The sequence below is a fragment of the Pristiophorus japonicus genome, chromosome 10 (genome assembly GCF_044704955.1).
Source record: "Pristiophorus japonicus isolate sPriJap1 chromosome 10, sPriJap1.hap1, whole genome shotgun sequence".
In the NCBI taxonomy this organism is placed as follows: domain Eukaryota; kingdom Metazoa; phylum Chordata; class Chondrichthyes; family Pristiophoridae; genus Pristiophorus; species Pristiophorus japonicus.
This window is the reverse complement of record NC_091986.1, coordinates 214,843,120-214,857,920: the sequence shown is the minus strand read 5'-3', so window position 1 is coordinate 214,857,920 and position 14,801 is coordinate 214,843,120. Positions and strand designations below refer to the sequence as shown.

At 48.2% G+C, this 14,801-nt stretch overlaps 1 protein-coding gene across 1 annotated transcript in view; it reads right to left on the bottom strand.

The window, feature by feature from the left end:
• Positions 1–272: 272 nt before the first annotated feature.
• The window catches only part of LOC139274919 (retinal guanylyl cyclase 2-like), an 81,050-nt gene continuing 66,521 nt past the window's right edge, over positions 273–14,801 (bottom strand). The window contains exons 13-17 of the mRNA XM_070891655.1: positions 13,330–13,522; positions 9,545–9,719; positions 6,358–6,456; positions 1,850–1,944; positions 273–362 (exon numbers count right to left, since the gene is read on the bottom strand). Coding sequence (XP_070747756.1) covers positions 273–362; positions 1,850–1,944; positions 6,358–6,456; positions 9,545–9,719; positions 13,330–13,522 — 652 coding nt within the window. The remainder of the gene's footprint in view (positions 363–1,849; positions 1,945–6,357; positions 6,457–9,544; positions 9,720–13,329; positions 13,523–14,801) is intronic.

The following is a 14,801-nucleotide window of genomic DNA, read 5'->3' as shown; positions in this document are numbered from 1 at the left end:
ATTAAATCAGGCGCAGCTGTCTTTAAGAAAACTCAATGAAACCAAATGCGAAAGACTGCCATCGACACAGGGCTCTGGACTGAGATGTTGTCCACGAGCCTTTGGGTGGATGGGAGAAGGATATCAGATCTGAAAGCCTCATTGGATCCTCAGTCAGAAACTTCTTAGCAGCCTACAATCTGTCCAGTTCCTATTGGAACAATACACCATCCACCTTTGCACAGCGACCTTCCTTATAGATAGTTATCTCTTAACCCATCAATGAGAAGTCCTTACCCTGGTTTGATTGCCGAAGGTTCAGGTAAAGGAGCAGTAAAGTTGTCTTTTCCTACAAGCCAATAGGTTTCTTCTATGCCTTTGCCCTGAAATATGAAAAACAAGGGTCCATATTTTCCCCTGGATGTTAATATTAGCACAAAAATAGACATACAAAGATCAACATGAATAAATAGATGAGCAAATATCAGTCATGGATTTCACAGCCCAGCACTACTACAACAACATGTTGCATTTATATAGAATCATAGAAGTTCACAGCACGGAAGGAGGCCATTTTGGTCCATTGTGTCCGCGTTGGCCAACAAGTGTCTATCCAGCCTAATCCCACTTTCCAGCTCTAGGTCCGTAGCCCTGTAGGTTACCGCAGGTTACTGCACATCCAAGTATTTTTTAAATGTGGTGAGGGTTCCTGCCTCTACCACTCTTTCAGGCAGTGAGTTCCAGTCCCTCACCGTCCTCTGGGTGAAGAAATTTCCCCTCAAATCCTCTCTAAACCTTCTACCAATTGCTTTAAATTTATGCCTCCTGGCTGTTGACCCCTCTGCTCAGGGAAATAGGTGTTTCCTATCCACTCTATCTAGCCCCTCATAATTGTATACACCTCAGTGAGGTCTCCCCTCAGCCTCCTCTGTTCCAAGGAAAACAAACCCAGCCTATCCAATCTGTTCTCCACTCCCGACAACATAGAAAAACAAAGGTGCTTCACAGGAGTGTAATCAGACAGAAATTGGCACCAAGCCAAAGAAGATGGCGAAAAACTATCAAACGCTGGTGTTCAGAGGGTTTTGAGTGTCCTTGTACACGAAAGTCAGAGTTAGCATGCAGGTACAGCAAGCAATTAAGAAGGCAAATGGTATGTTCGCCTTTATTGCAAGGGGTTTGGAATATAAGACTTACGAGGTCTCGCTGCAATTGAACAGAGCTTTGGTGAGACCACAGCTGGGGTACTGTGTACAGTTCTGTTCTCCTTATCTGAGAAAGGACATACTTAGAGGGCGTGCAATGAAGGTTCACTAGATTGATTCCTGGGTTGAGAGGGTTGTCCTATGAGGAGAGGTTGAGTAGAATGTTTGGAAGAATGAGAGGTGATCTCATTGAAACATACAAGATTTTGAGAGGGTTTGACAGGGTAGATGCTGAGATGATGTTTCCCTGACTGAAGAGTTTAGATCTAGCGGGGCATAGTCTCAGGATAAGGAGTTGGCCCATTTAGGACTGAGATGAGAAGAAATGTCTTCACTCAGAGGGTGGTGAACCTTTGAAATTGCCTACCCCAGATTGCTGTGGAGGCTCAGTCATTGACTTTATTTAAGGCTAAGATCGATAGATTTTGGACTCTAGGGGAATGAAGGGATAAGGGGATCGGGCGGGAAAGTGGAGCTGAGGTCGAAGATCATCCATGATCTTATTGAATGGCGGAGCAGGCTCGAGGGGCCATGTGGCCGACTCCTGCTCCGAGTATTATGTTCTTATGTTCTTATGATGAGCGCAATGTTTGGTATACAGGGTATTTCCAGGGTAACACAATGTTAGCGAGCCCTGTAACTCGGTGAGAAATCATCTCCCTCACCTTCAACTCAGTTTTCCCTCGGACCTGTATTCGATAGCCATCATTCAAACTGTGGAGAACCTTTACTGTGCTCTGATTGACATGAATTCGATAAGCTGTAAAGCAGAAACAATATGGTGTTAATCCAGGGCAATGAAATAGACAACAAACAAACAATATCCTTCCTTTGTGAAGGCTTTGGTCAGGCTGCTTGGAAAGAAAGACTTGCATTTCTATAGCGCCTTTCACAACCACATGATGTCCCAAGGCGCTTCACAGCCGATGAAGCACTTTTGAAGTGCATTCACTGTTGTAATGTGGGAAATGCGGTAGCCAGTTTGTGCACAGCAAGCTCCCACAAACAGCAAATGTGATGATGACCAGATAACCGGTTCAGGGATGTTAGTTGAGGGATAAATATTGGCCAGGGCATCGGGGATAACTTCCCTACTCTTCTTCAGAATAGTGCCCTGGGAATTTTTACATGACACCTGAGAGAGCAGACTGTTCAACGTCTGATCTGAAAAAGGGTACTACCGACAGTACAGCACTCCCTCAGTAGCCATCTATAGAGTGGCATTACTAAGTGTCTAGTGACTAATTGTAGGCTCACGTTCAACCTTTCTGATTGGTTGTTTTTTTTCCCCTTCATGTGGAAGTATAGGAAGATGAAAGACTGGCTGACCCATCAAGCCTGCCCCATATTTCATGGTACAACATAAAGACCAACCTCACCTCTCATCCACTTCATGAACCCACCACACAATCTCCTCGGAGAAGCAAAAAAAAACCCAGGGCAGTTTAGGAAAACATTCTAGGAAATTCCTCTCTGAACCCCAAAGTGAAGCAATCAGATGGTAAAGATTATTACATAGTATTTATGTATATCTCAGAAACAGGCCATTGGGCCCAATTGGTCCGTGCCACTCAAGCCTCCTCCAACTTTACTTCATCTCACCCCATCACCATATTCCTCTCTCCCTTCTATTCCTTTCTCCCTCATGTGTTTATCCAGCCTCCCCTTAAAGGCATCTCTGCTATTCGCCTCAACCACTCCCTGCGGCAGCGAGTTCCACATTCTCACCACTCTCTGGGTGAAAAAGCTTCTCCTGAATTCCCCATTGGATTTATTTGTGACTGTCTGATATTGATGGCCTCTAGTTTTTGTCTCTGCCTCAAGTGGGAACATCTTCTCCACATCTACTCTATCGAACCCTTTCATCATTTAAAAAACCTTCTATTAGGTCACCCCTCAGCCTTCTCTAGAAAAAGTGCTTCAGGTAATAGCAACATTACACTCTTTGCAGGCAATAACTTACTTTTAACGGACAGACACTTTTCTACGTAGACAATCAACCAACACCAGAGCCATTTTGCACACAAGATCCCGCAAGATGAATTAGCAATCATTTCCACGGTAGCGGTCGAGTCTGAAATATTGGTCAGGACACCAGGAGAACTCCTGGTGCAAAGGGGATGGAGTATAAAAGCAGGGAAGTCTTGTTACAGCTGTACAGGTATTGGTGAGGCCACACCTGGAATAATGCATACAGTTTTGGTTTCCATATTTACGAAAGGATATACTTGCTTTGGAGGCAGTTCAGAGAAGGTTCACTAGGTTGATTCCGGAGATGAGGGGGTTGACTTATGAGGAAAGGTTGAGTAGGTTGGGCCTCCACTCATTGGAATTCAGAAGAATGAGAGATGATCTTATCAAAACGTATAAGTTTATGAGGGGACTTGACAAGGTGGATGCAGAGAGGATGTTTCCACTGATAGGGGAGACTAGAACTAGAGGGCATAGTCTTAGAATAAGGGGCTTCCCATTTAAAACAGATGTGGAGAAATTTCTTCTCTCAGAGGGTTGTAATTCTGTGGAATTCGCTGCCTCAGAGAGCTGTGGAAGCTGGGACATTGAATAAATTTAAGACAGAAATACAGTTTCTTAAATGATAAAGGAATAAGGAGTTATGGGGAGCGGGCAGAGAAGTGGAGCTGAGTCAATGATCAGATCAGCCATGATCTTATTGAAAGGCGGAGCAGGTTCGAGGGGCCGTATGGCCTACTCCTCCTATTTCTTATGTTCTTCTGTAACTCCCTGATCTTCAGCTGCTTCATCAATGACCTTCCCTCCATCACAAGGACAGAAGTGGGGATGTTCGCTGATGATTTCACAGTATTCAGTGCCATTCGCAACTCCTCAGATAATGAAGCAGTCCATGCTCTTATGCAGCAAGACCTGGACGACATTCAGGCTTGGGCTGATAAGTGGCAGATAACATTCACGCAACTTAAGTGCCAGGCAATGACCATCTCCATCTCCATCTCCAACAAGCGAGAGTCTAACCACCGCCCCTTAACGCCGAATCCCTGACCATCAACATCCTGGGGGTCAGCATTGACCAGAAGCTTAACTGGACCAGCCACATAAATACTGTGGCTACAAGAGCAGGTCAGAGGCTGGGTATTCTGCGGTGAGTGTCTCACCTCCTGACTCCCCAAAGCCTTTCCACCATCTACAAGGCACAAGTCAGGAGTGTGATGGAACACTCTCCACTTGCCTGGATGAGTGCAGCTCCAACTACACTCAAAAAGCTCAACACCATCCAGGACAAAGCAGCCCGCTTGATCGGTATCCCATCCACCACCTTCAACACTCACTCCCTCCACCACCGGCGCACCGTGGCTGCAGTGTGCACCATCTACAAGATGCACTGCAGCAACTCGCCAAGGCTTCTTCAGCAGCACCTCCCAAACCTGCGACCTCTACCGCCTAGAAGGACAAGGGCAGCAGGCACATGGGAACACCACCACCTCCACGTTCCCCTCCAAGTTACACACCCTTCTGACTTGGAAGTATATCGCCATTCCTTCATCATCGCTGGGTCAAAATCCTGGAACTCGCTCCCTAACAGCATTGTGGGAGCAGCTTCACCACACGGACTGCAGCGGTTCAAGAAGGCGGCTCACCACCACCTGCTCAAGGGGCAATTAGGGATGGGCAATAAATGCCGGCTTTGCCAACAACGCTCACATTCCGTGAACAAATTTTTTAACAACTCCCTGATCTTGTAGGATTCTAATGTCCATCAGAGCTGAGCATTAGTTTAACTCAAAGAGGGCACTTCTGACAATACAGCACTCTCTCAGTACTGCACTGAGTGGTCAGCCTAAATTGCATATTCAAGGCCTAAAGTAGGGCTTGAACCTACAGCCTTCTGCCACACAGATGAAGGGACTATCAACTGAACCAAGGTGGAACTTTAGCAAAAGGCAAGAGGAGATGATGGCAGACATTAGTGGGGCCGGTTTAAAAAAAACACCATATTGACCAGTGTTGGAGGTGGAGATAAATCATGAAGCTGCTCACTTCGGGACCCAGTTACACACCGTGCCCAAATTAAAAGCCACATCAGGAAAGCATCATGAGAAGGCCTGCCATCTTGGCTCAGGATGTGGTGGGTAGATTGGGATTCTGAACAAACAGGGTGCAATGGTCTCCACTCACCAGCAATGGTCTCCATTCACCAGCAATGGTCTCCACCCACCAGCAATGGTCTCCACCCACCAGCAATGGTCTCCACCCACCAGCAATGGTCTCCACCCACCAGCAATGGTCTCCACCCACCAGCAATGGTCTCCACTATTAGTAAGAGCTCAGCGAATGAACTAGTTACACAAGAAGCAACCACAAGTGTCCACCTCTCTCTAAGTGCTCCCTTTCAAGATAATTGGCAAAAGAACCAAAGTGAGGATGAGGAGAATGTTATTATGCAGCGAGTTGTTATGAGCTGGAATGCACTGCCTGCAAGGGTGGTGGGAGCCCATTCAATAATGACTTTCAAAAGGAAATTGGATAAATACTTGAAAAGGGAACATTTCAGGGATGAATTGGATCGCTCTTTCAAAGAGCCGGCACAGGCACAATGGGCTGAATGGCCTCCTTCTATGCTGTATCATTCTATGACTTTAATGATGCAAAATACAAAGCAAGTGGATATTGGGTGGGAGGGGTGATGATACGTTTAACACTAAAATAAAAATCCAACTAGAATCTTCTCCCTCCATATTTTTTTTTGTCCCTCATTTTTTTTTTTTTTAAACTTATTTGTTCCTGGGATGCAGGTATCGCTGGCAAAGCCAGCATTTATTGCCCATCCCTAATTGCCCACAAGAAAGTGGTGGCAAGCCACCATTTCAGAGGGCAGTTAAGAGTCAACCACGTTGCTATGGGCCTGGAGTCACAGATGGGCCAGACCAAGTAAAAATGGCAGATTTCCTTCCCTAATTCGTAAACCAGATGGGTTTTATTAATAATCAAGTGTTTCATGGTCACCATTAGCAATATTGGCTTTTTAATTCCAGATTTATTTAATTAACTGAATTTAAATTCCCCAGCTGCCATGGTGGGATTTGAACTCAGGTCTCTAAATCATTAGTCCAGGCCTCTGGCTAATCCAGTGATTTGACCATTATGCTACCGTTACAACCGAGAAGCTAAGGTGTGATTCCGACTCAGTAATACTCACGCAGGCTTGTGGATTCCATGCGCGATGCGGTGTTAATGGTGTCTCCAAACAGGCAATATCTGGGCATGGTAAGGCCAACCACTCCTGCCACACATGGCCCTGCGGGGGGGGGGGGGGGGGGGGGGGGGAGGGGGGAGAGGGTGAAATCTCGCATTATCTTCACCAACCCGCACTTAACCAGCGAGCTGAGAGGCACAACACACTGTCAACACTTGATGGTCTTGAAATACAAACATCTTTAATGTAGACAATATTTTATTAAAGGAGGTGACCGAGAAATTTTGCACAAGGTCATTCAGCAACTGCATAAGGAAAAATAAATTGCATTTCTATAGCACCTTTCACCACCTCAGAGCATCCAAAAGCAAGTTTACAGCCAAAGAACTACTTTTAATGCGTAATCGCTGTTTTAATGCAGGAAACGCGGCAGACAATTTGTGCACAGCAAGCTCCCACAAACAACAATGTGATCATGACCAGATAATCTGTTTTAGTGTTGTTGATTTAGGTGACTGGGGTTAACTCACCTGATCTTCAAAATAGTACCATCAGATCGTTTACGTCCACCCGAGAGAGCAGACAGGACCTCGGTTGAACGTCTCACCCAAAAGACAGCACCTCCGACAGTGCGCCGCTCCCTCAGTACTGCCCCTCCGACAGTGCAGCGCTCCCTCAGTACTGCCCCTCCAACAGTGCAGCGCTCCCTCAGTACTGCCCCTCCAACAGTGCAGCGCTCCCTCAGTACTGCCCCTCCGACAGTGCAGCGCTCCCTCAGTACTGCCCCTCCGACAGTGCAGCGCTCCCTCAGCACTGCCCCTCCGACAGTGCAGCGCTCCCTCAGCACTGCCCCTCCGACAGTGCAGCGCTCCCTCAGCACTGCCCCTCCGACAGTGCAGCGCTCCCTCAGTACTGCCCCTCCGACAGTGCAGCGCTCTCTCAGTACTGCCCCTCCGACAGTGCAGCGCTCCCTCAGCACTGCCCCTCCGACAGTGCGGCGCTCCCTCAGTACTGCACTGGGAGTGTCGGCCTAGATTTTGTGCTCAAGTTTCTAAAGTGGGACTTGAACGCACAACCTTCTGAATCAGAGGTGAGAGAACCTATCCACTAAAGGGTTGCTTTTCCGACCCTGGGGTTAAGACATGAGAGGGAGCTTTACTTTACATCGAACCCGTGCTGCACCTGAACTGTGAGCCCTCGCCCGCCATTTTAACTCCGTGCGGGATCGTTCTGTGCGCGGTTGGGTGGCGGGTGTTTGAGCGATAAACTCGCGTACCGAGGTCCTGAGAGATTCTGACTCCGGAGACTGATTTCCATATCCCGATTCCGACTCCCGCCCGAACCCCAGCAGGAATCAGTGTGTGGTCCGCGGGAGGGAGCGGGAATTCAGGCGGCACCATTGGTACCCATGGGAATGGTTCACAGCGGCAGGTAAGTGATGAAGGGGTTGGGGGTGGGGGGGGGATCTAAAGGTGATTTGGGGAGGAGTCGGGGGTGGGGAGGGCGCGGGAGTGCAGAGCAAGGAAGGCCCAGAGACGAACTCCCGCCCCCTCCTGGCCCAGAAGGAATGACCTAACTGGGCCTCCTCTGGCTCTCGATTCAGTTCCCGGCTGTCCGTAAGCGTGACCCCGAGCTTTCGGTCGCCTGTCACTTTAATTCTCCGCTCCAATCCCACTCTGACCTCTCTGTCCTTGGCCTCCTGCACTGTTCCAACGAAGCTCAACGCAAGCTCGAGGAACAGCACCTCATCTTTCTATGAGGCAGTCTTCTGGACTCAAAATCGAGTTCAACAATTTCAGATCATAACCACCCACCTTTTCCTCCAACCACTGTCTGTCCCACCTGTGACAGAGACTATAATTCCCGTATTGGACTGTTCAGCCACCTGAGAACTCAGTTTTGGAGTGGAAGCAAGTCTTCCTCGATTTCAAGGGACTGCCAACGATAATGATGATGATGATTCCCATTTACACTTCCTCCCGATCCATTTGTTCCTTAACTGATCCCATTACCATCTCCTTTCTCCTCGCACCATCATCCCTTTTGTCTCTCGAATCTCTCCTGCCTTCCACCCTATCACAGACCCTCCCCTTTTGTTCTTTCCTCCCCTCCCCCCTCTCCCTGCCCCCTACACTTGCTTAAAAACCTGTTAAATCTCTAACTTTTTCCAGTTCTGACGAAGGGTCACCGACCTGAAATGTTAACTCTGTTTCTCTCTCCACAGATGCTCCCGGACCTTGCTGAGCGTTTCCAGCATTTTCTGTTGTTATTCCCGGCAGAGTTGGTCTGATCGGGCCTTGGATTAAAATAGGAGATTGGAGCCCAACGACATCATCGGAGCCTGATCTGCATATTTAAAGGGGAAGGCCCGTTGGCTCAGGTGGGGGGGTGGGTGTCTGTGTCACCTGTAGTTAGTCAGATCGGGGCGGGAAAGGAGTAGGAGAGACACCCCGCTCAATTTTAGTTGCTTCCTCTCCCCCCACACCCCCTTCCCCCCCCCATCCCCGGGCAGAAACTAAGCAGGGAGGAAGTTAAAATAGATTCTGATGCCAAATAGTGTTCTATTCCCCTTTTGCTCGGATTCCTAAATTCGATTACATGAAGGCCTAAGAGTACAGTGTGCAGTTCTAGTCACCACATTACAGAAAAGCTGTGATCGCACTGGAGAGGGTACAGAGCACATTTATGAGGATCTTGCCTGGACTGGAGAATTTTAGCTATAAGGAGAGATTGGATAGGCAGAGTGGAGACCTGGTCGAGGTGTATAAAATTATGAGGGGCCTGGATAGAATGGATAGGAAGGACCTATTTCCCTTAGCAAAGAGGTCAACAACCAGGGGACATAGACTTAAAGATAATTGGTAGGAGGTTTAGAGGGGAGTTGAGGGGAAATGTCTTCACCCAGAGGGCGGTGGGGGTCTGGAACTCACTGCCTGAAAGGGTGGTAGAGGCAGAAACCCTCATCGCATTTAAAAAGTACTTGGATGTGCTCCTGAAGTGCCGTAACCCACAGGGCTACGGACCGAGAGCTGGAAAGTGGGATTAGGCTGGGTGGCTCTTGGTCGGCCGGCGCGGACACGGTGGGCCACAATGGCCTCCTTCCGTGCTGCAAATGTTATGATTCTCTGAAGACCTCGTCCATTTACCTCAGACGTTACCTGCGCTAACACCATTGCTGCAAGGTACTCACCTGAATGTATCCCGATTCTTATCTTGATGGGGACCTCAGGCATGTGTCTCATTTTGAAGGAACCCACAGAGCTGAGGATGTCCAGGGACATGTTGGCGATCTCAGCAGCGTGCTTATTACCATTTCTCTTTGGGAGCCCTGAAGCCACCATGTAGGCATCGCCTATGGTTTCGACCTGAAACAATCAAAGCAATGACTGGCATTTACTCGACAACCTGTTCTGCCAGAATCTCTCATAAGAGCAGGGGAGTTATACCCGGTGGCCTGGCCAATATTTATCCCTCAACCAACATCATTAAAACAGATTCTCTGGTCATTATCAGATTGCTGTTTGTGGGACCTTGCTGTGCGCAAATTGGCTGCTGCGCTTCCCACATTACAACAAAAAAATACTTCATTGGTTGTAAAGCGCTTTGGGATGTCCGGTGGTCGGGAAAGGTGCTATAATAAATGAAATTTATACTTTTTACTAGTTCAGAAATTTGAGTTCACTAATTGCATAATGTGCTTTTAAAGCTTACACAGTTATTTCCTCTGATCTCTCTCCCCTGGCTTCAGACAGTTACCAGGTTATTGGTTACTCGGGACCCAAGCTTCCATCGCTAGTCTGTGCTGCGTTATCTGATCTCAACAATTGACTTTAATGTTGGGGTTAGAGAAGGGAAGATTGAGTGGAGATTTGATCGAGGTGTTCAAAATCATGAGGGGTCCGGACAGAGTAGACAGAGAGAAACTGTTCCCATTGGTGGAAGGGTCGAGAACCAGAGGACACAGATTTAAGGTGACTGGCAGAAGAAGCAAAGATGACATGAGGAAAACTTTTTTACGCAGTGAGTGGTTAGGATCTGGAATAGACATAGACATAGACATAGAAAATAGGTGCAGGAGTAGGCCATTCGGCCCTTCGAGCCTGCACCACCATTCAATGAGTTCATGGCTGAACATGCAACTTCAGTACCCCATTCCTGCTTTCTCGCCATACCCTTTGATCCCCCTAGTAGTAAGGACTACATCTAACTCCTTTTTGAATATATTTAGTGAATTGGCCTCAATAATTTCCTGTGGTAGAGAATTCCACAGGTTCACCACTCTCTGGGTGAAGAAGTTTCTCCTCATCTCGGTCCTAAATGGCTTACCCCTTATCCTTAGACTGTGACCCCTGGTTCTGGACTTCCCCAACATTGGGAACATTCTTCCTGCATCAAATCTGTCTAAACCCATCAGAATTTTAAACGTTTCTAGGAGATCCCCTCTCATTCTTCTGAACTCCAGTGAATACAAGCCCAGTTGATCCAGTCTTTCTTGATAGGTCAGTCCCGCCATCCCGGAAATCAGTCTGGTGAACCTTCGCTGCACTCCCTCAATAGCAAGAATGTCCTTCCTCAAGTTAGGAGACCAAAACTGTACAAATACTCCAGGTGTGGCCTCACCAAGGCCCTGTACAACTGGAGTAACACCTCCCTGCCCCTGTACTCAAATCCCCTCGCTATGAAGGCCAACATGCCATTTGCTTTCTTAACCGCCTGCTGTACCTGCATGCCAACCTTCAATGACTGATGTACCATGACACCCAGGTCTTGTTGCACCTCCCCTTTTCCTAATCCGTCACCATTCAGATAATAGTCTGTCTCTCTGTTTTTACCACCAAAGTGGATAACCTCACATTTATCCACATTATACTTCATCTGCCATGCATTTGCCCACTCACCTAACCTATCCAAGTCACTCTGCAGCCTCATAGCATCCTCCTGATGCGCTGCCTGAGAGGGTGTTGGAGGCAGACTTGATCGTGGCTTTCAAAAGGGAGTTGGATAAGTACTTGAACATTTTTTTGCAGAGCTATGAGGAAAGGACGGGGGGAGTGGGACTGGCTGAGGTGCTCTTGCAGAGAGCCGGCACAGGCTCGACGGGCCGAATGGCCTCCTTCTATGCTGTAACCATTCTATGATTCTATAATTCTGTGCCCACAAGTTAGGGAGGAAAATATGGGGAGAGCTTCCCAGCCCTGATCATTATCCACCAACCCAGGGCGAATGTCAGCTACGGGCAGGATCGGACTCAGTGTGATGCCCACCATGATGATTAGCCCACTGGCACTCACCGACAAGGGTCACACATGAAGACTGAGTGCTGGGTCGAGGGGGCTCGACAAGGTAGGTGCTGGGAGGTTGTTTCCCCCTGACTGGAGAGTCTAGAACCAGAGGGTCAGATAGTCGTTGAGGGAAGGGGTGGATGGAACTGGTTTTCTGCATGCTCCTTCCGCTGCCTGCACTTGATTTCTGCATGCTCTCGGCGTTGAGACTCGAGGTGCTCAGCGCCCTCCCGGATGCACTTCCTCCACTTAGGGCGGTCTTCGGCCAGGGACTCCCAGGTGTCAGTGGGGATGTTGCACTTTATCAGGTCAGCCATGATCTTATTGAATAGCGGAGCAGGCTCAAGGGGCCATATGGTCTACTCCTCCTTCTAATTCTCATGTTCTTCAGCCCTTGAAACTATACCCCAGCGAGGAGTCTTCAGGAAGGATGTGAAAGCACTGGGAAAGGTGCAGTGCAGATTCACGAGGTGGTTGCCAGGGACGATGCGGTTAGAATTAAAGAAGAGAGACTTAAGCAGTTAGGGCTGTGTTTTTTTTCCACTGGAGGCGAGAAGGTTTAAGAGGCGGCCTTCAAGGTTATTGAGAAATAGTCATCACTGGTTTGCGAAATGTTCAAGTGAGAGCAGAATTTTAAGAACTTATAGGGAAAAAAAATTCTTTAAAGCAAGGGTGATTGGGATGTGGAATTATCTGTCACGTATCATCCCTGAAGCAGAGTCTGCAAAGTTTTGAAAGGGGAATGCAATCGCTGCCTGAAAAAGGTGAAGATTGAAGAGAATGGGGAAGCGAGCCAGGAAAGCGGGATTCGAGCAGGACAGCTCAGGCAGAGAAAGAAACACCAGAATAAGCTGATGGGCTGAGCGGCCTGATTGTGTGCAGGAACACTCGATGGGGGAGAATCGTTGTAGCGGGGGCCGGGGAGGGCAGCAGGGAGTCTCCCGCTCACCCGGTTGGCATTAAACGCCGTTTGGCCAAGGTGTTCCACTGCTCTTCAGCCCAAGTTACAGCAGACAGGCAAGGGAACCATCCTGGAAATTCACTCTCCCGTGACTGTAGGAGCTGTGCCGAGAACTGGTACACAAACCGAGGTGCGAAAAAAATGGACCAATTCTATTGAAAGCCTAAAGAATGCAAAAAAGCTCGCAATTCTATAGCACCGTTCACATCCTTAGGACGTCCCAAAGCGCTTTGACAGCCAGTGATGTACTTTTGGAGTGTAGTCTCTATTGTTGGGAAATGTGGCAGCCAACTTGTGCGCACAGCAAGCTCCCACAAACAGCAGTGTGGTAATGATCGGATAATCTGTTTTTACTGATGTTGGTTGAGGGATAAATATTGACCAGGACACCGGGGAGAACTCCCCTGCTCTTCCCTGAAATAGTGCCGTGGGTCCTTTTACATCCACCTGAGAGTGCAGACGGGGCCTCGGTTTAACGTCTGATCCAAAAGATGGCACCTCTGACAGTGCAGCACTCCCTCAGCGCTGCACTGGGTGTATCGGCCTAGATTTTGTGCTCAACGTGGAGTGGGACTTGAACCCATGAACCCTCTGACTCAGAGGCATGAAAATGCTACCCACTGAGCCACAGCTAAGGCCACACAAGGGGGAAGGACGGACATGGGGAACTATTCTTCGATCCGTTACCACATGGAGCATTCGTTTCAGGGCTGCGGCCAAACGAATCCTTACCTTGTAAACATCGTGATTGCCTAAAACAGCATCGAACAAAGTGTAGAGGTCATTCAAGAGGTCAATGACCTGTATGGGCTCACTCAACGCTGATATTGTCGTGAAGCCAACAATGTCACTAAAGTAGATGGTCACGTTATCAAAATATTCAGGCTCCACATTCCCGCCCATCTTCAACGCTTCAGCAACAGATCTAGAAGACAAAACAAGGAGGAGAAATAGAAAGTAAGATGTTGATAGCAACAACTTAGAAACATAGAAACATCGAAATGTACAGCGCAGAAGGAGGTCATTTCGGCCCATCGTGTCCGTGCCGGCCGACACAGAGCCGCATGGCCCTTGATCAGCAGCCCTAAAGGTTACATATAAGCATATGAACAATGACGGAAAGGCAAAGAGCACCCAGCCCAACCAGTCCGCCTCACACAACTGCGACACCCCTTATACTAAAAACATCGACACTCCACCCTAAACTCTATTTATATAGCACCTTTAACATAGTGAAACATCCCAAGGTGCTTCACAGGAGTGTTATGAGGCAAGAAATTTGACACCGAGCCGCATAAGTAGAAACTAGGTGGTAGGTTTTAAGGAGCGTCTTGAAGGACGAAAGAGAAGTAGAGAGGCGGAGAGGTTTAGGGAGGGAGTTCCAGAGCTTGGGGCCCAGGCAACAGAAGGCACGGCCACCAATGGTTGAGCAATTATAATCAGGGATGCTCAGGAGGGCAGAATTAGAGGAACGCAAACATCTCGGGGGGGGGGGGTTGTGGAGCTGGAGGAGATTACAGAGATAGGGAGGGGCAAGGCCAAGGAGGGATTTGAACGTAAGGATGTTTCACTACATTAAAGACGCTATATAATTACAAGTTGTTGTTGCAGAGATGTTCCCACTGGTCTGTGGTTAATCTCGAACCTTTGGGCTGGTGCCGAGGAGCTATTTGAATATAATGAACTCCTGATCTTAATTCTCAAACCCAACTCCCAAACCCGCGACCTCTACCACCTAGAAAGACTAAGGGCAGCAGGAGCATGGGAACACCACCACCTTCCAGTTCTCCTCAAGTCCTGAGTTGGAAGTATGTCAGCCGTTCCTTCATCGTCGCTGGGTCACAATCCTGGAACTCCCTCCCTCACAGCACTGTGGGAGCACCTTCACCACTCGGACTGCAGCGGTTCAAGAAGGCGGCCTACCACCATCTTCTCAAGGGGCAATTAGGGATGGGCAATAAATGCTGGCCTTGCATAGCATCGCCCTCATCCCATGCATGATTTTCTTTTTAAATTCATAAGACAACGATAGAAATTTTAGTAAAGGAGGAGGCCATTCAGCCCTTCTCACTCATGCTGAATTTTAGCCTAATTTTACACAGTCCCATTTTCCTGCTTTCTTCCCAAATTAATCCCATTTTCCTGCTATTGAAACATAGAAAATGGACAAGAGGAATTTTGCCCTGCTTACCCCAGCCCAATAA